Raw genomic sequence first — 20,445 nt, forward strand, 5'->3', positions numbered from 1 at the left:
CATCATGGCAAACTCAAGTCAAGGTTACGAGGAAGAAGGAGGGGCACCGAGGTGACTCAGTTAAGCATCCAACTCTTGATTTTGGTAAAGGTCATGATCTCACGGTTCATGAGTTTGAGCCCCACAATGGGCTCTGCACTGACAGTGTGGAGCTTGCTTGGGATTCTCTCTCTCTCTCTCTCTCTCTCTGCCCTTCCTCTCTCTCTCTCTAAACAAATAAATTTTAAAAAGTTAAGAAGAGGAAGCAGGAGACGTAAGTGTGTGAAGGAAGCTGTTTGCAAGGATAAACGTGCAGCAGCCGCTGATACACATCCCAGCATGGGAAGGCAGGCTGTGTCCCATGCTCTTCCCTGCAGACTCCAACACCCCATCTTCAGGCGCATGACGGGACCCCCATTCCTCACAACAGCAGCCGTGTCTCGTCGGGCAGCAGCGTCAGTACCTGGACCAACACCACGCTCTCGCCACACACGCCACTTTGGCTACTTATGATTCCACCGAAGTCCAGAAGATGGCACGAGGGAGTCCTGCCTGACGACACAACCCTGCAGGAGGTGCCTGGGGCACTGGGCGTCTGGGGGAGGGGGAAGAGAAGAAGCCCACCCCCCCTGCCCCCCTGCGAGGAGCAGGGCAGCCGAGGCCACTTCATGGCATCGCTGCCGTCACCCATGCCTGTCTGGATTGCAAATCACCTAATTTAATGCTTTTAAGTGCCGCTCCTGGTTTTATGATTTGCATTAGCGTCGGGCTTTCAGGAATCTGAAATATAAAGCTGTTCTTTTCAGATTTTTATACAAAAGCAAAACACTTCCCAGCTCGGCCTTAAATTGGCCAGCTCTCCACTTACAGTCTGGTATTTTCTTCCCTTGAATGCTAACAGTCTTGTGGACTAGTGGTTTGAGAACAGAAGTTAAAGTAAAACCTCATTAGTTTTGATTATCTGGGGCTGGGGGAGAAGTTCAACATAAAATAGTGAAATGGCTGAAGTGTCAATATTTCTTAAGAAAGGCAATCACTGAACGGCCAAATGAAGGGAGAAATTCAAACCAGCCTGTAAAGAAAATGGTCCCAAAGAGAGGTCTACCTGAAAAGATCTCATTGGGTCTGTACAAAGGCACTTGTTTCAAACTGAATATGCTCCTCAGCAATACAGAGGCACAAACTACTGATCTACACATGGACTTGGATGAATTCCAAAGCCATTATGCTGAGTGAAAACAGTCTCAAAATTTTACAAACTATATGATTCCATTATGTGACATTCTAGAAAAGACAATACTATAGTGATGGAGAACAAAGCAGTGGTTGCTGGGATTTCCTGTGGTGGCAGGGAGGGTAGCGGATGACCAGGGATAACATGAAAGAGGTTTTGAGGGATGGTGGATTTTATTCTGTGTTTTTTTTTCTTTTTGAGAGAGAGAGAGAGAGAGAGGGTACAAGCAGGGGAGGGGCAGAGGGAGAGGGAGGGAGAGAATCGTAAGCAGGCTTCATACTCAGCATGGAGTGTAACGCAGGGCTCAATGTCACAACTGTGAGATCATGACCTGAGCCAAAATCAAGAGTCAGATGCTTAACCGACTGGGCCACCCAGCCGTCCCATTCTGTATTTGAATTATGGTTGTAGTTACATGAATCTATATATAAGTCAAAATTCATAGAACTGTAAAGCCAAAAAAAGTGTCAATTTTATTGTCTGATAAATTTTTTAAATACTTAAAAGTATGTGCCAAGAATGTGCCTAGAAACAATGCATACTTTTTTTTAATGTTCATTTATTTTGGAGAGAAACAGATACAGAGACAGAGAGACAGAGAGTAGGGAAGGGGCAGAGAGAGAGGGAGATACAGAATCTGAAGCAGGCTCCAGGCTCTGAGCTGTCAGCACAGAGCCCAATGCAGGGCTGGAACCCACAAACCTCAAGATCGTGACCTGAGCTGAAGTCAGATGCTTAACCAAAGTCAGATGCTTAAATAGGTGAACCCTGGCCCCTGGGATCCAACTGATGCAATGAATCTGCACATTTTCTCTTCCTCTCAGAATGAAATTATACACTGAAGCCCAGTTTGAGCTAAGTTAAGAGATATTGTGAATCCAAAGGATCTAATCTCATGAAGAGAAATTGTAGCGGTACAAAGTTGAGAAGGGTGCCATGTGCTATGCCCATACCCTAAGCACCAACACGAAAACTATACATAATGCCACACGACAAGCACCAAAGACAAAGCCGAGACTGACGAAACAACCGTTCTGAACTTGTGACTACAAACTCCTCCTGTAGTCCACTACTCCACATGTATCTGCCAGTGATTTTTCATAAATCATGTGTGCAAATAATAAAGCATAATAAAATAGATCTATTCCCTTTCTAAATTATGGGGTTTTTTGGCCTACTTGGATGCTGCTGGTATCAATCATTTCTTAATTTATCAAAATAAATCCCTCTCTCAGATTATAGAAAGACATGGGAAAGATAGGAAAAAAAATTCTATGATCCATACCTGAACAGAGTCCCCAGCAGATAACGGTGGTGGAATGAAATGCTCATGCAAATCCCCACATGTAGTAACTGTTTAAGAAATGTATTTAAGAAATCATTGAAAGATACCACAGGGCACCCAAAAGCACATAGGGGCCAGAGGAAAATTTAATTTCAGGATATTGTGACTGGAATAGAGAAGACCTATGAGTTTGCAGCTTACTTGCCATGAGTAACTCAACCCCCAATGCTACAGAAAACATTGGTGGGAAAAGCTGAAATGCTACCAGCTAAAGTGTCAGAGATCAGATTCGGAATTAGAAAGCAGTTGGGAATTTATTTTATTTTTTTTTAATGTTTATTTTTTGAGAGAGACAGAGAGTAGGAGCGGGGGAGGAGGAGAGAGAGAAGGGGACAGAGGATCTGAAGCAGGCTGTGTGCTGACAGCAGAAAGCCTAATGCAGGGCTCAAACCCACGAACAGTGAGATCATGACCTGAGCCATAGGCAGACGCTTAACCAACTGAGCCACCCAGGTGCCCCTGAAAGCAGTTGGGAATTTAAAGGGAAAGACCTAGCAGCAGGAGAACGACAGAATGAGCTAGACTCAAATTCTGAGCAACTGCCCAAATCCTTGGCTTATAGCTGACCTACACATAAGCAAAGGAGCCCCCAGGGAACCCAACAAGAAAAAAGTCCAAGACCAGAAAGATATCCACTTTCAAAAAAATGGAACTACACAGGATCATCTGTGAGTTTGATGCTTTTCTCAACCATAAACATTCCTCAACTGAGGCAGCTCATGTGGCAGAGAGCTGGAGCCAAATGGGCTTGAACAGTGAAAGTACAGAGCCCCAAACCAGCAGGAGCAGGAAAAAAAAAAAAACAACAATGAAATACCAACAACAACAACAAACAACAAACAACAACAACAACAACAAACCCTCAGGAGAGGTAAGCTAAATCCAAATCTTTGACCACCGAATCTGCAGCCATAGGGAAGATCCCTACAGGGCTAGGCTAAAGAAACAGCCACAGGAAGTCACACAAACAGATGTTAGCAGTGCACATCACAAAAGAGACAAAGTCTATTGTTTGAATCCAGGCAAGTTGAATGACTACTAAGTCAAAAATCTAAAAATCCTGAGAAAACACACACACACAATAGCTATAGTGTTGGTATACTATAGCTGCAACATCTCATTTTCAACTAAAAATTATTCAACATGAAGAAAACAGTAAAGTGTGACCCGTACTCAGGACAAAAAAGAAAAAAAAAGGCAGTCAATATAACTCACTTTAAATAGACCTAGATGTTGGATTTTGCAAAGGCCTCAAAACAGCTTTACAAATATATTCAAAGAATTAAAATAATTCAAAAAATTAAAGGGAAATATATAGAAAATCTCAACAGAGAAATGGCAACTACAAAATAATAAATAAATTCTAGAGTTAAAAGTATAACTAGGGGCGCCTGGGTGGCGCAGTCGGTTAAGTGTCCGACTTCAGCCAGGTCACGATCTCGCGGTCCGTGAGTTCGAGCCCCGCGTCGGGCTCTGGGCTGATGGCTCAGAGCCTGGAGCCTGTTTCCGATTCTGTGTCTCCCTCTCTCTCTGCCCCTCCCCCGTCCATGCTCTGTCTCTCTCTGTCCCAAAAATAAATAAACGTTGAAAAAAAAAAAAGTATAACTAAAAATTTTCAATGGCTCAACAACAAATTGGAGACAGCAGATGAACTTGAATATATACCAGTAGAAATTACCCAACAAAGAGAGAAAAATGTTTGAAGAAAAATGAACAAAACCTCTAAGACACAACTTAAGACATTATGAAGTACCTCACATACATACAACTAGAACCCCAGGAAAGGAAGAATGAAAGCAGCATAAAAAACAAATTGAAGAAATAATGGCCAAAAACTTCCAAAAGATGGTAGAAAAATTAAAGATTCAAGGAACTCAACAAACCCCCAAAAAGATAAACAAAAATAAAATCATTCCTAGATATACCACAGTCAAACTACAAAAAAAGCAGTCAGAGAAAAACTATGTGTTATGTATGAGGGAATAACAATAAATAACTGGATGACTTCTCACCAGAAACTATGAAAGCCAGAAGAGACTGGAAAAACATATTAAAAGCACTGAAGGAAAAAAAAGAAAAAAAGCTTTCATTAATAATTCTGTATCCAGCTAAACTATCCTTCAAATATGCCCATGAAATAAAATATATTTTCAGTAAACAAAGACTGTTTTTTTGTTGCCAACAGAACTGCACTACAACAAATTCTAAAAGAAGTATTTTAGCCTGTAGGAAAAATGACACTGGATGGCAACTGGGACCTATATTAAAAACATTTTTCTAAATGGGGCACTTGGGTGGCTCCGTCGGCTGGGCGTCCGACTTCAGCTCAGGTCATGATCTTGTGGTTCATGGGTCGAGCCCCGCATCGGGCTCTGTGCTGACAGCTCGGAGCCTGGAGCCTGCTTTGGATTCTGTATCTCCCTCCCTCTCTCTCTGCCCCTCCCCCACTCACATTCTGTCTCTGTCTCTCTCAAAAATAAATAAATGTTAAAAAATTTTTTCAAAAAAATTTTTTTCTAAAGGTAAGTATGTGAATAACTATTTTAACTATATTTTTCTTTTATTTTTTAATCTCTAAAAGATATAACTACTTTATTAAAAACTATTAATCAACATTGATAGGTTTATAAAATAAACAGATCTAATATATAACAATACTCTATGTAAATAAAATGAGGGGTAAACAAAAATACACTGTTGCAAGATTTCTATATTTTACCTGAAGTAATTCAATATTAACTCTAAGTAAATTGGGAAAAGTTTAAGACGTATATGTAATCCTGGAGCAACATCTAAAAAATTTTAAATGCAAAAATATAGAACTAGAAAGCCAACAGAGAAATTAACATGAAATACTAAAAAACATCTGATTAAAATAAAAGAAGATATAAAGGAGGGACAGAGGAACAACAACAACAAAAAAACACACAAAACACAAAACAAACTGCAAAAGGAAAGGCCTCAGTACAACCAAATCAATAAATAAATGTAAACGGACTAACATCCCAATCAAAACATAGACATTATTTTTCTTAGATGAAAGAGAGAAAGCGCATTCACGCATTAGCAGGCAGGGGCAATGGGAGAGGGAGAGAGAACCTCAAGCAGGTTCCATGCTCAGCATAGAGCCAGATGTGGGCCTCCATCCCACGACCCAGGATCATGACCTGAGCTGAAATCAAGAGTGGGACCCTTAACTGACTGAGCTACCCAGGTGTCCCAAAAGCACTGGGGCACTTTTAAGACTAGATTTAAAACCAAAGAGTCAATTGTATGCTGTCAATAAAATATATGCTTCAAATAATAAAGACATAAACAGACTAAACATAAAAAGCTACAAAGAATGTATTCCATGCAAACAGTAACTATAATAAAAATGAAGTGGCTATATATTAATATCAAACAAAATAGACTTTATAATAGATATTAGTGAAGACAATGGGAACTTCAAAACAATAAGATGGTCAATACATCAGATGGGTAGAACAATTATAAATATAGATTTGACTCATAACAAAGCTTCAAAACACATAAAGTAAAAACTGATAGAACTAAAATGAGGAAAAGATTAATTCATAATCATAAAGTCTTCAACAAACTCTGAAATTGATAGAACTAGACAAAAAATATCAGTAACAGTGCAGAAAATCTGAATGATATTATCAATCACCTTAACCCAACTGACATTTCCAGAACACTAAACCAATACCTGCAGAATACACACATTCCTTCAAGTCCACAGGGAATGTCTACCAATATAGACCATATACTGGGCCATTACACAACTCTCAATAGTTTTTAGAATATTAAAATGTAACGGACTACATTCTCATACTGCAACAATTCAACTAGAAACCAAAAAATAAATAAATAAATAAATAAATAAATAAATGAATAAATAAATAAATAAATAAAACATCTGGAATAGCCCCCAAATATCTGGAAATTAAAAACCACTTTAAAACAACTCATAAAAATGACAACGTAAACTAGAAAATATTTGAACTAAATAATAATGAAAAGTGGTAAACTGATAAGACAGACTTCATCAAACTATTAAAATGTTTGCTCTTTGAAAAATACTGTTGTGCCAAAATGAAAATGTTTTCCAATACATTATCTGATAAAGAACTTACATCTATAACATGTGGAGAAACCACGAAGCTCAGTAATAAGCAAATGGCCCGGTTAAAGAAATGGACTAAAATATTTAATGACTCTCATACATTGTTGCAGGCAGTATCTATATAATTATTCTAACAGAAATAGTTTTATTCTCTCTCTAAAACTAAGCTAATCAAGCAACAGCAGTTATTAAAAAAAAAAAAAAAAAGATCTAAGGTGTACTTCATGAAGCAGACCATCAGGAACCCCTGTGGTACCATCAGACTTATATACATTCAGTGGCCAATAACCAAGGCAAACTGGTGTTTGAGAAGGGTCAGTCCTGAAACGGTTTCTTTCTGAAACAGAGAAGCTGTCCCCTGAAGACAGAACCAAATGCTTTGAGCAGAATGAGGCCATTAAGGCAGTCCATGATGCCATGGCACAGGAAGGCCAATGTCGGGGAGATTACAAAGTGAATTTTCATGGTGGATGGCCATCTCTATGAACTTGATGGACGAATGCCTTTTCCGGTAAACCAGCTGCGAAGGTCTGCAGAGAATTCACTGAGGGTGAGCAAGGGGAGGTCCGCTTTTCTGCTGTGGCACTCTGCAAGACAGCCTGATGCCCTAGGGGAGGGACATAGCTTTTATCACCCCTCTTCCGCTCGGCATGGAACCTGTCCCCACAATGCAGTCTAAAATGTTTCAGTACTTGTGGAACACAGCTGTTCTCCTTTGGTTTTGCAGATACCCTCTTACCCTCATCCACACCCAAACACCAGCAGAGTTCAGCTGTCGATCAAGCAAAGTTTGATATAAGCTTCAGATGGCGAAGCATTCTCCCCCAGTGTAGGTATTGTACCTCAATAACTAATGTTTAAAATGGCTATTTTGGTTTGTACCTGTAAGTGAAGGCCTTGGATGTGGTTTAATTGTTTGTCCTTAAAAGAAATGAAACTTTTCTGCTGATTAATATAAAAAATTGAAAAAAGAAAAAGTTTTAATTGGCAATGTATACCAGAAGTCTGTATTTTCTTTATTTAATTTTCTACTGGTTTGGTACTTCCCAAATGCAATAAATTGTTGAGTAACTAAAAGTCAATTGCCACTTAAAAGATCAGCTCATGGATGAAAACAACATGACCCAGGAAGCAGCTTCAGAGAACTTTCCACCAAATTCGTGGAATTCATCAAAAATGAAGAGGAAGCAGAAATCCAAGCACCTTAGTCTGATCATCGGACTCAGCTTGACATCTTAAGGTCCTCCCCTTCACTCTGAGGTCTGGGTCTGCTTTGGGAAGAACGAGGCAGCCACAACCAACCTGTACTTCATCCTCACAAAACGATGCCCTGGTTTATCGCTGCCACAAGGTGCAACAGAAGGCGCTGGAGAGATAAGGTCACACACTCCTTTCACCCCATTGCTGTGGTTCTCACACATCAAGGTGGGATCTGTTAACCATTTTCACTATGAGTAGGATGTCTATGGCACAAATGATACTGCGACAGATTTAAGACCAGCCATTTATTAGAAAATGAAAGAGGGGGGCACCTGGGTGGCTCAGTTGGTTAAGCGTCCGACTTTGGCTCAGGTCATGATCTCACAGTCCAGGGGTTCGAGCCCTGCATCAGGCTCTGTGCTGACAGCTCAGAGCCTAGAGCCTACATCAGATTCTGTGTCCCCCCGCTTCTCTCTTTGCCCCTCTCCTGCTCATGCTCTGTCTCGCCCTGTCTCTCAAAAATAAATAAATGTTAAAAAAAAATGTTTAGAAAGTGAAAGAGGAAGTTTCCCTTCCATTTTAATTATTCTCTGGATCCGTTGGTCTATCAAAAATAAACGACTAAAGAACGGAGCCACTTGAAAAAGCAAAATGGTGCACTGAAATCCAAGAGTAAATGGCTATGGTGATCAAAGGAGCGGAAAGACACGGGTACTTAAGTGTGTATGACTGACCTTGACAAATAATTAACTAAAGGAGTTGTTTGCATGGGAAACTGGTCATCTCACACTGAGCTGGGGGGAAAAAAGGGGAGAAATGCAGATTTACTCCATTCTGGACAGGTGGATCAAACACACAATATGAATGTAGCTCAATACCACAATCAGCCTTTCGATCCCCTGAGAAAAACACTTAACTCAAGAGAACAGCATCTCTGTGGTGGTTCCCTGGGAAACTTCATTCTTGCTAAAATTTAGAACTCAATAAGAACTAAAGGAGAGAGCTGGGACCATTTGGATTAGAGATGTTGACAGGCTTTAAATATTCAAGAAACTATTAAAGAAAGCAACTTTAAAGACGAGAGCAATCCCTGAGGCAAAATGGTCCTAGTATCACACTCACTTCTTGTCACAGCCCCTAAAAAATAAGTCCCAGCATTTTACCCTAACCTTATTATCATGGCCGACCTCCCCCTCTTCTGAGGTAATGTCTATAAATCTTGGCATCCAGTGTGTTTTTTTCGCCACATGTCAGCTGTTAGCAATGGTATTTTTCCTGACAGCTAATTGGTAACATTAAAGAAAAGAAATGAAGAGCGCTGTGCTTGCAAAGTCATTTTACACCATTAACAGCAATAAGCATTTTATGAGGGACATGGCAGTGCCTGCGAATCAAAAGGACACGCTTTTCACCCTATTTGCCAGTAGACTGAGAATTGAGAAAATGAAATCCATACCTTGGGTTTATTTACAGGACAGCTGAATTAGCAACACTTCCTGTGCCAGAAGATTCTCTCCAAGGAACACTTGTGGTAAGGGGGGGGTCCTCCGCAGCAGGCAGACATCGAGAGCCTCCCTCACCCCGAGGGCCACGTGTCCCTTACCTTTCCTTTTGGTTGTGTAAAACCCAACAGCTGCTCCATCCCGCCACAGAATTTTCGCTTGCTCCTTCACAGGGTGAGGTAAAAAAAACATGTCCCCATCATCCAAATTTCTCTCCAATCTTCCAAAAATAACGACGTTGAGAATGAAAAGCACAATCCTTTCCCCGAATGACTGAACCTTTGAGGGGGGGGGGGGGCAGGGGGAGGGAGAAAAAGAAAGAAGGAACAAGCAAGTGAGAGAGGAAAATCACACGCGATAAATTTTGCACTTGGAAGCAACCCACGCTTCGGGGCCAGGTGTGTGCGCCATCATTACAGGATTCCTTCCGTGCTCAGGAGCCAAACTGTGAATCATAATTTCTCACAGAGGTTTTCACAACCCTGACCTTTCGCACCCATCGGCCTCCAGGAGTGAGGGGCAGTGCCAGAGGGGCCTCCTGGGTCCCCAGGGCCACAGATGTGGAATGTAAATAGAAAGAGAGAACAATCCTTTGCTGGTCAACAAAACAGGAAGTTACCTCTGGAAGGGGCCAGGCAAGCCAATTCAGCAGATTGACTAGACATGTCTGGAAATCATCCCACCCTCTGTTTTTAACAACCGCCCCAGAATTCTGACCCTCAGAAGGAGGATAAAGAATTGGGGAAGATCAACGGCTACACCAAAAGCAGACGATTTTCAATGGCTTGAGATGTGATAGATTTGGAGCACACACTAGAGTCCCAATCTCAGAGACTTACTGGGAGTCAAGGCTCATCTTGTGGCTCATCTTGTTCTAAGGCAGTAACATGAAACCACTTCTTGCCCATCGCAATGTCACAAGTGAGGCATTTGTATGTGGTCAAGGTCAGGCCCACACAGAGTTTTAGCATTAACAAGTCAAAATGACTTTACACTCCTCTGCCTGTTAAAATCTTCTGCATTTGTATAGCCCACAGGTGGCAAATATGTGGCATAAACGGAGGCGTCCCACTCCTACACCCACGGCAGACATAGCTAATCGATCCCAGTCTGTGCGACTGAGCCCGGATACGGTCAGAGTCCTAACTGCAGTCCTCTGGGCAACCACCAGCAAACACTTGGGATGAACCCAATCGACTATCGATGAACAGAAAGCACTGCACTCTGACAAGACCGCTATGTGACAGCCTACGTGTGTGGGTATTGGTCACCCCGTCCTATGCGTCACCACGAGATCAGCAATGCCATTAACTGGCCCGTGACTTCCACCCACAAGCTCCCATTCCATTGTCACCACACGCCAGGGAGGTCCTGATTCATAGGTAAGGAAATTGAAACTCAAAGAGGGTAAGTGACTACATGTATCGATTTCCCTGCCTCATTCCAAAGAGGACTTATGACAGCTGAATGAGGGCTCTGCCAGAGACAGGCAGGCTCAAAATAGGCCAGAGCTTCTGAGTCCCAGGCCAGTGCACCTGCTATAGCCCAGCTCATGGTTCCTTTCTGCATCTTCATGCATTAGAGCTAAGACTTGGCAGGGGCACCTAGGCAGCTCAGTTAAGCACCCAAGTCTTGATTTCGGCTCAGGTCATGATCTCACGGTTTCATGAGTTCGAGCCCCGGGTCCAGCTCTGTGCTGACAGTTGCAGAGGGATTCCCCGTCTCCCTCTCTCTCTCTCTCTACCTCTCCCCCACTTGTGCGCACTCTCTCTCTCTCTCTCAAAATAAATAAACATTTAAAAAAAGAAAAAGAACTAAGACTTTGGGAAAGTTTCACATAAGTATCTATGCTTAGTTTTATATTGAATACTTTACCCCTTAAAGTTTTATCATCATCACCATCATCACCATCATCATCGTCATCTATGATACTGACTTTACAGCCTAGATTTGTGGGGAGCTCTTTAGCAACACCCAACCTCTTTGAGCCTCCGTTTCCTCCAGTGGTCAAGGGAGAAGATTGCCTAAGTGGTCCTTAAAACACTTGTTTTGGGGGGAGGGGAGGGGAAAAAAACACTTGTTTGCAAGTGTTCTGATAATAAAAACAAGGCAGCTTGCAGCACCCTAGCAAATGGCACAAAGTGTTCAGTGCCAATAAACTTATTAATTGGTCCAGAATGCAAAATAGTTCACCCTCATCTGGAGCCAAATCTTAAATGAGAAAAAGCTTTGTGAAAACCACACCAGCTTAACTCTGAGAAGCCACCCCAACTTTGTATCTCAGACAGTAGCAGGCCAAATCAAGTTCAGACTTTAAGAATAACTAGCTGGTCACGCAAAACCTGAGTGGGGTGATGTGGGAGGTTATATTTTTCAACTTACAAAGCCAAAAAGTTCAGAGGAAAGCCAGAAGAGAATAGCAGATTGCATCTGGCAGAAGGGAAATATCCAATCAAAAACTGGCAGGAGAAAAAGGAGAAAGAGAAAAGGCACTTAATTCGTCCAATTTCATTACAGGGGGGAAAAAAATGGGTGACATGTGATTCTGACTTAGAAACGTTTCTGAAAATACAAAACTGAGATCCAATTCTAATCCCTCAATTAGGAGCACTAATTATGTTAACAGAAAGAACATTAACCTTTTTTTTTTTTTTTTGGTAATTTACAAAGAAGAGCTGGCTAAGAAACAAAATGTGATTAAAAGAAAAAAATAAATAAATGTCAAGACCTGAAGTTCTACGAATGGAAAGGGAAACTATCCACAGACAGTTGGGGACAGCTAGATCTCTGCAACATGGTTCATTAAGTGCAAGTAACATCCAAGCTTCTTTCTGTTCACAACATAGGCCACATTTTCAGAAAATTTGGGGTTTTCTTCATCTAAACACAGAAGAATTGACACATGGAAGAAGTGACCACTCTTGTTCTCGAAAAAAAAAAAAAAAATGATTTAAAGAGCAAATCAGACTCCTCCTGGCATTCAGAACACCCAGCCACTAAATACCATTGGCCCACCTGTGGAAAGGGACCAGCATAGAAACACAAACGGGTACACCAGGCCACCCCACTGGGTCCCCCACACACATTTGCTGAATCTCAAGCCGCTTGCCAGTTTGGGGGCGGGGGGGACGGTGGGACCCTTTTCAAACACTATCTTTTCAGTCAGTTAAAACCGGACCTGAAAAATCCTGCTGTGTACAATTTGGGTGTAACCAGAGGGCATTATGCTAAGTGATATAAGTCTGACAAAGACAAATATGGCATGATCTCACGTGCGTGTGGAATCCGAAAAAGCCGAACTCCTAGGAACAGAGAATACAATGGCGGTGACCAGGGGCTAGAGGTGGGAGAAAAGAGAAGATGTTGGTCAAAAGGTACAAACTTCCAATTGTACGATGAATAAGTTCTGGGAATCTAGTATACAGCATGATCACATATATAGCTAATAATACTGTATTATATTAAAGTTGCTAAGAGAATAGATCGTAAATGTTCTCATCACCAAAAAATGGCAGTTATGTAATGGAACGCAGGCGTTAGCTAACGCCATGGTGAGAATCATGTTGCAATATGTAAGCGTATCAGATCAACACGTTGTACACCTCAAACTTACACAACGTTTATGTCAGATGTACCTCAATAAAGCTGGCGAGGGGGACAGGCATGAAAAAGGCAACTCACAGGCTGGGAAACAGTATTTGCAAATCGTATCTGCAATGTATGCAATAAGGACTTGTGCCCAGAATATATGAAAAAGTGTTTACAACTCAACAGTAAAAAGCCAACCAACCAATTAAAAAGGGGGCCAAGGAGGGGCACCTGGGTGGCTCAGTCGGCTGAGTGTCCGACTTCGGCTCAGGTCATGATCTCACAGCTCGTGGGTTCGAGCCCCGCGTCGGGCTCTGTGCTGACAGCTCAGAGCCCGGAGCCTGCTTCGGATTCTGTGTCTCCCTCTCTCTCTCTGCCCCTCCCCCACTCGTCCCATGTCTCTGTCTCTCAAAAGCAAATAAACATTAAAAAAAAATTTTTTTTAAATAAAAAGGGGGGCCAAGGATTTCAATAGACATTTTCCCAGAGAGGATATACGAATGGCCAACAAGTACATGAAAAAATGTTTAACATCCTTAGCCAGAGACACACAGATCAAGACTACAATGAGATACCACTTCACACTGGGTAGGATAGATAACATTAAAAAAAAAAAAAAAGACAGTAACAAGTATCAGGGACACATGGGAAGATGGACACCCTCAGACGTTGCCAGTGGGAATGTAAGGCGGTCCCGCTTACCAGCAGTCCTACTCTGAGGTCCATACCCAAGAAGACTGAAAATATATGTCCTCGCAAAAACTTGCACCCAGATGTTCATAGTGGCATTATTCAAAATGGCCAAAAAAAACTGAAACAACTCAAATGTCTACCAACAGATAAATGGATGACCAAACGTGGTCTATCCATGCAGTGGGATAATACTGAGCCACAAAAAGGAATGAGGTCTGACACGTGCTACCGTGTGGAATAACCTTGAAGACTTCATGCTCCGTGAGAGCAGCCGGACACAAAAGACTGACTACCTAGTGTATGATTCCATGGATGTGAAATGTCCAGAATGGACAAATGCGTAGAGACAAAAAGCAGATTCGTGGCCAGGGGCTGGGGAAAGAGAGAAATGAGGGGTGACTGCTGATGGGTAAGGGGTTTCCTTTTGGGATGATGAAAACATTCTGGAATCAAGTAATGGTGACTGATGTCCAACTCTGTGCAAATACTGAAAATCACTCAATTATATGCTTTGAAAGGGTGCAATTTAGAGTACACATTTATCCGCTCATTTTCTAAACCAAACCTGAAAGAATACTGATAATTCATTTAGTATTTACAGGACCCAATGAGGGAGATCACGTGGACTGTGGACACATCCACCATTTCGAGACTGCCAAGAAGCACCTACGGAATGAAAACAAGTGTGCCAATCAAATGAAAACAGGCAGACGTGACATAAACAGTCTAAATTCTTCACTAGTTACTACCTTTTTCCTCAGCTTCTGCCCGAGCCAAACTTCAGTGGAGAGATTGCCACAGGGACTCCGAGGAGCTGCTGGGGCACCTGCCCTTACCCCTGCCATCCTAGGTTTTGGCTTCACAACTGCTCTAAAAAACCACAGCCCGTCAAAGACCTCCATGCCCGATCTCAAAGAGACTAGAGTTTATGTCCGGTTAAATCACTTACTAGCTGTGTGGCTCAGCCTCAATGTGTTCATCTGCAAAACCAAAACCTTTAAGATTCTAAAAGTAGATAATCCCCACAGAGTCTGAGGTAACACATAGGTGAGTACCTAACACAATGTCTGACTCATGGTAAGCACCAATAGACAGCACTTGGATGCAATACGCAGAACTCTCCTACACACTAGAGAGATCGTTTAAAGTTTTAAAACCAAGACACGAGGGGCCACTCAGGAAGATAAGAGAGATGTGCCAATAGCCAGATGTCTGTTGCACACGACATTTATTACTTTTTTCCTACCGGCAGGGTATTCTAGATTGAAAAGATGTTGCAGTCCTAACTTGCGAATGTGACTTATTTGGAAATAGGGTCTCCAGATGATCAAGTTAAGATGATGAGGTCATGGGGTGGGGGGGAGGGCGCCTGGGAGGCCCAGTCGGTTAAGCATCCGACTTCGGCTGTCATGATCTCGTGGTTCGTGGGTTCAAGCCCCACATCGGGCTTTGTGCTGACAGCTCAGAGTCTGGAGCCTGCTTTGGATTCTGTGTCTCCTCTCTGCCCCTTCCCTGCTCATTCTCTGTCTTTCCCTCTCAAAAAAAAAAAATGAATAAACATTAAAAAAAAATGTTAAGAAAAAAAAAAAGACAAGGTCATTAGGGTGGGCCCCGATCCAATATGGCTGGTGTCCATATAGAAAGGGGGTACCTGGACAGACACAGACCCACACCAAGGGAAGATGACCGTAAGTCCAGGAACACTTGAGGCCACCAACAGCTAGGACAGAGGAGTGGAACAGATTCTCTCCCGTGGCCCTCAGGCTTGTAGCCTCAGGGGACTGTGAGACCATACATTCCAGTTGTTTCCGCCCTAGGAGACTAATCCACAAAGGGAGACTGCTTCCGATTATTAACACGATAATAAGCACAATGCCTTGAAACCTGTTTTGCAATATCCATGGAAATTTACATGCCCTCACCTTCATCAGACCTTCTCGGGCAGGATCAGAGGTTCGCAGCACATCTTCGGTGGCCCACCAGGCCTCCTGTATGTAAACAGCCACAACTAAAGAGAAAGCCAAGAGAAAAGGATGATGTGCACACGGCCATGAGGCCACCGGAGAGGCGGTTTCAACATCACGCGACCTCCAGAGAGGCGCAACGGAGGAGGATGTGTGGGTAACGCGGGCAATAGCTCTAGAACGTGTTCTCTGACAGCACTGAGCAGGACAGAGTGACCCCTCTCACCTGAAGGGGACTCCACAGAGATCGTCACAGATGGCCCGTTGCCGGCCCCAAAACGAGATATCGGTGTCCCCATGCTACTGGGCAAAACACGCCACACACCACACTGCTCACAAATTCGATGGCCAAGAATTACATTTTTTTTTTCCTTCAAGGTCCAATTATGGGCTGCCACTCAGAAGTCCCCACTTAGTCAAACCCAACATTATGGCAGGGCATCAAACCCACCATCTTCTCGTTGCCCTCAGCACCGGGCTTGGCCCCGGCTTTTTTTTCCGTGATTTTTTTTTTTCCCCTTCTCACAGTGAAACTGTCACTTGCGTTTTTCTGAGGACACCAGCGCTCTGAGAGGTAACGTAACCTGAAGGCAGCGAGCTGGGGTGGGGGGGGGGGGGTGCTGAGGTGGGTCCACCCTTGGGCCACTGGACTCCAAGTACAGTGCTCTCGCGCAGAGGCCAGAAATGAGTCAGCTGTTGGAATATGGGGTGGCGGGGGTGCCTGTGAATAAGGAGGCTCTGGGGCTGGATCTGCAGAAGGAAGAGACGTCTCTCCTCCAACTACTCCTGCCCCACCCCACCCCAGGCTACACAGCCCCTGAAGCTTGCGGATTCTGCCCACTCCATGTTCGGACATGGGCCCTGCTACTTACTCTGAGGGTGACTTTGGAACACCTCAACCTCACTGAGCCCCAAAACCATCAGAGTTGCCCAAACTGATCACCCGAGGTGGCTGACAAGTTCTGATGAGGATCGGACGGAAACACCCAGCACAGGGCCAAGTGCAGCTAATAGACGTCTGCCTCCTCCCCCGCTCCATGCTGCTGCCACCTCGCGATGGGCCCCATGCCCTCCTAGCCAGCCCCAGATGCCAGCAGGGTCCAGGCCACCATGCACAGAAGACCATGACAGTACCTCACCTGACCCTCCCTACTGAGTGGTCACTCCAAAGGCAAATCCAGTCATGGCCTCTGCCTCTTGCCCCCCTGCTGGGCAACCCTCCTTTCCTTGCTTAAGAATTCCATTTAAACACCAAAGTTGCTTTGATTGTTTTCTGGTTGTTGTTGTTTTGTTTTTTACTTATTATTTTTTTAATTTTTTAAATTTATTTTGAGAGAGTGCATGCAAGAGAGACAGCACAGAGGGGGAGGGAGGGAGAGACAGAGAGAGAGAGAGAGAGAGAGAGAGAGAGAGAGAGAGGAGAGAGAATCCCAAGCAAGCTCTGTGCTGAAAGCACAGAGCCTGACTCGGGGCTCAATACCATGAACTGTGAGATCGTGACGCGAGCTGACATCAAGAGTCCATCACTTAACCGACTGAGCCATCCACGCGCCCCTGTGGTTTTTTATTTTTTAATTAAGAGCATTCTTTACAGCAGTTTTATTGGGTTCATAGCAAAATTGAGAGGAAGGTGCACAGACTTCCCAGGCACCCCATGCCCGCACATCCGCACAGTGTCCCCCACCGTCACTATCTGTACCATTGCGGGAACATTTGTCACAACTGATGGAACTACACTGGCACATCATAGTCCCCCAACATCTATAGTTTACATTAGGGTTCACTCTTGTTATACAGTCTGTGTGTTGGACAAATGTGTAATGACATGCATCTCTCAATATGGTATCCTACAGAGTATTTTCACTGCCCTAAAAATTCTCTGGTCTTCATCGATTGACCCCTTCCTCCTACCCCTGCTCCACCCCTGGCACTGATTTTTTTTTTTTTTTTTTTTTTTTTACTGTCTCTATACTTTTGCCTTTTACAGAATGTAATATAGTTAGAATCATACAGTATGCAACCCTTGTCAGACTGGCTCCTTTCACATAGTAATATGCCTTTAAGATTCCTTTCTTGTCTTCTCATGGCTAGAGATCTCAAAAATCTTTCTTTTTTTTAGATCGTTTTTTTGGTTTTTTTTCAACGTTGATTTATTTTTGGGACAGAGAGAGACAGAGCATGAACGGGGGAGGGGCAGAGAGAGAGGGAGACACAGAATCGGAAACAGGCTCCAGGCTCTGAGCCATCAGCCCAGAGCCCGACGCGGGGCTCGAACTCCCGGACCGCGAGATCGTGACCTGGCTGAAGTCGGACGCTTAACCGACTGCGCCACCCAGGCGCCCCTCAAAAATCTTTTTAGCACTACATAATATTCCACTGTCTGGATGTACCACACAATTTTCCCTCTGATATCTTTTTTATACCCCCTTTTATTAAATTGCCATTTTTTAAAAACTTTTTTTCATGTTTATTTATTTAAGAGAGAGGGAGAGGGAGAGCATGAGCAGGGAAGGGGCAGAGAGAGAGAGAGAGAGAGAGAGAGAAGGGAGAATCCCAAGCAGGCACCATGCCATCAGCACAGAGGCTGACATGGGGTTTGATCTCACAAACTCAAGTTCATGACCTGAGCTGAAATCAAGAGCCAGACACTTAACTGACTGAGCCACCCAGGCACCCCAAATTGCCATTTTTATGCCAGTTTCTCAACCCTGAGGGGTCCAGAAGCCACACAGTAAAACGATGCACCTTCCCAGTCAGATCTTTTTAGCTGAAGATGTGGAGTAAAATGACACGGAATAGAAAACAAAAATCACTCGAACATTCATATAAGGTTCATGACTTTGAAGCCAATTTTGTGGGCCAATCAGGTTAAGCTGCTGCCACCTTCTTCCCTATTGCTCTCTGCTCTTTGAGGAACTTAAGTAGAAAACTCTATGAAGACCAAGTTACAGTGACGTTAGTCAGTTATTAAGCATGAACTCTGCCCAACCAGCCCCTCCTCCCCAAAGACCAAGAGCATCTAATCCACTATGTCATTGTCATATCATTGTTGAGATACATCATCAACAATCGGTCCAAAACTGATTGAGCCAGCTGCGAGAGAAGGGCCAATTAAATGCCTGACACCCGCCTTCATTTATTCAATTAAAGTCATGTTCAAAATGGCACCTACTAAAACTTACAGGAGGTTTATAAAGCCATAAGGATTATTTTCCTGCTTAACAAGGTGAATCAATAAAGGATGTTCCATTTACTAATGCAATGTATTACTGTAATACAGATGTTCAATTTGCTAAGACAGTTTCAAACAGGGAATATGTGATGATTTGGCGTTTGTGTGGTGCCTTGCAAATTTCACGGTGTGCCGCAGAGCATTAATTAGTCACACAGGTTGTCACAAAATAGACTGAACTGGCTGTTGTTCCGGGGTTTTTGTTTTGTTTTGTTTTGTTTTTTCCCAAAACTAATCTTAAGCTGCTAAGGATACATAACAATGAAGATGAAGTCCAATCAAATTCAACAGACCTAAAATAAATTGTCCTCCAAATCAACTCTTTTTAAAAACAGAATCGGCCTTCTGGAAACCAGCAGCTTTTGATCAGAAAAGTATATCTAGTCAAGAGGAACCAGGAGGACAGAGTGGTGTCAGGGCCCAGGGAGAGAGACTACAGCCAGCTCAGCAAGGACAAAGGACGGATCCTGGGGACTGACAGGCACTGCAGAGCCAGCCTCAGGGCATCACTTCTGAGACCCGGAAGCCAGCAAGTTCCAAGAGTTAGAAAGTAGAAGCCACACACCTGTGGTTTTAAAAGAAAATGTGATCAGCATCCCTCGGGCTCTCTCCCATCGAGGGCCTGAGCAGAGACTGGACATCGCAGAAGGCTGTGCAGTGGTGACAACAGTCATGAGGACGTTACTAGTTAAAGGCCAGCCTCACTGCATGGATTTAATTTCCCTGCCCCCCTGAGCGACAGGCGATGTGCACCACAAAGAAATGTCAGTAATGGATTCTATTCTGTGAACACTCCACGGTTTCCCAAACAAGTTAAGACACTGAGGTCCCTAAGGCTACTACCTCCCAGTGGCCCGGCTTCATGGCAACTCAGCATGGTCAAACTGCATTCGACTACCCGTGGCCGAGTTCCTGAATGCATGAACAGTGCTGTCTGTCCTAGGCCCTCACAGGCCGATGCGTAAATCCCCATTCTTGCCCTTGGGAGGTGGCAGCCTTCGGAGGAAGGAGTGCTAATACACTCCTTCCTGCTGCTCCAATACAGGCCGGGGCACGAAAGGTGCCAGAGTCCAGACGGGAGCCAACGCATCACCAGGACCCAGAGGAGAAAGGCAATTCTGCAGAGGGGTGTTGGAAAAGCATCCCCAGGGAATTCAGACAGCTTGGGTTCTGGATCCGTGGGTAAGGTTTCAACAGGCAGAGACAACAGGCAAGGGCACTACAGGCAGCATAACCTGTGAGCAGAGGTACAGAGCCCTACAAGTCCAAGGCCATACTCAGGGCACCTCAAGTAGTAGGGATAGCTGCAACAAGGCCTAACTGATAGAAAGACAGGGCTGTAAACGTTGGTTACAACAAGGTTCCAGGATAGAAAGCTAATATACAAAAGCCAATTGCTTTCCTATATGCCAGCAATGAACAAGTGGAATTTGAAATTAAAAACACAATACCATTGACATCAGCACCCCCCAAAATGAAATACTTAGGTATAAAGCTAACAAAATATGCACAAGATCTATGAGGAAAATTATAAAACTCTGACAAACAGAATCAAAGAACTAATAATGAGACATTCTACGTT

General features: G+C 43.5%; 1 protein-coding gene across 2 annotated transcripts in view; it reads right to left on the reverse strand.

Annotated features, from left to right (window-relative positions):
- FAM169BP (Protein FAM169B) overlaps positions 1–20,445 on the reverse strand; it is a 90,033-nt gene that overhangs the window by 25,103 nt on the left and 44,485 nt on the right. For both annotated transcript variants that reach the window (XM_027067963.2, XM_053223616.1), the window contains exons 4-5: positions 15,590–15,675; positions 9,488–9,665 (exon numbers count right to left, since the gene is read on the reverse strand). In XM_027067963.2, the coding sequence (XP_026923764.1) occupies positions 9,488–9,665; positions 15,590–15,675 (264 nt within the window). The remainder of the gene's footprint in view (positions 1–9,487; positions 9,666–15,589; positions 15,676–20,445) is intronic.

This window comes from Acinonyx jubatus, chromosome B3 (genome assembly GCF_027475565.1).
Source record: "Acinonyx jubatus isolate Ajub_Pintada_27869175 chromosome B3, VMU_Ajub_asm_v1.0, whole genome shotgun sequence".
Lineage (NCBI taxonomy): Eukaryota > Metazoa > Chordata > Mammalia > Carnivora > Felidae > Acinonyx > Acinonyx jubatus.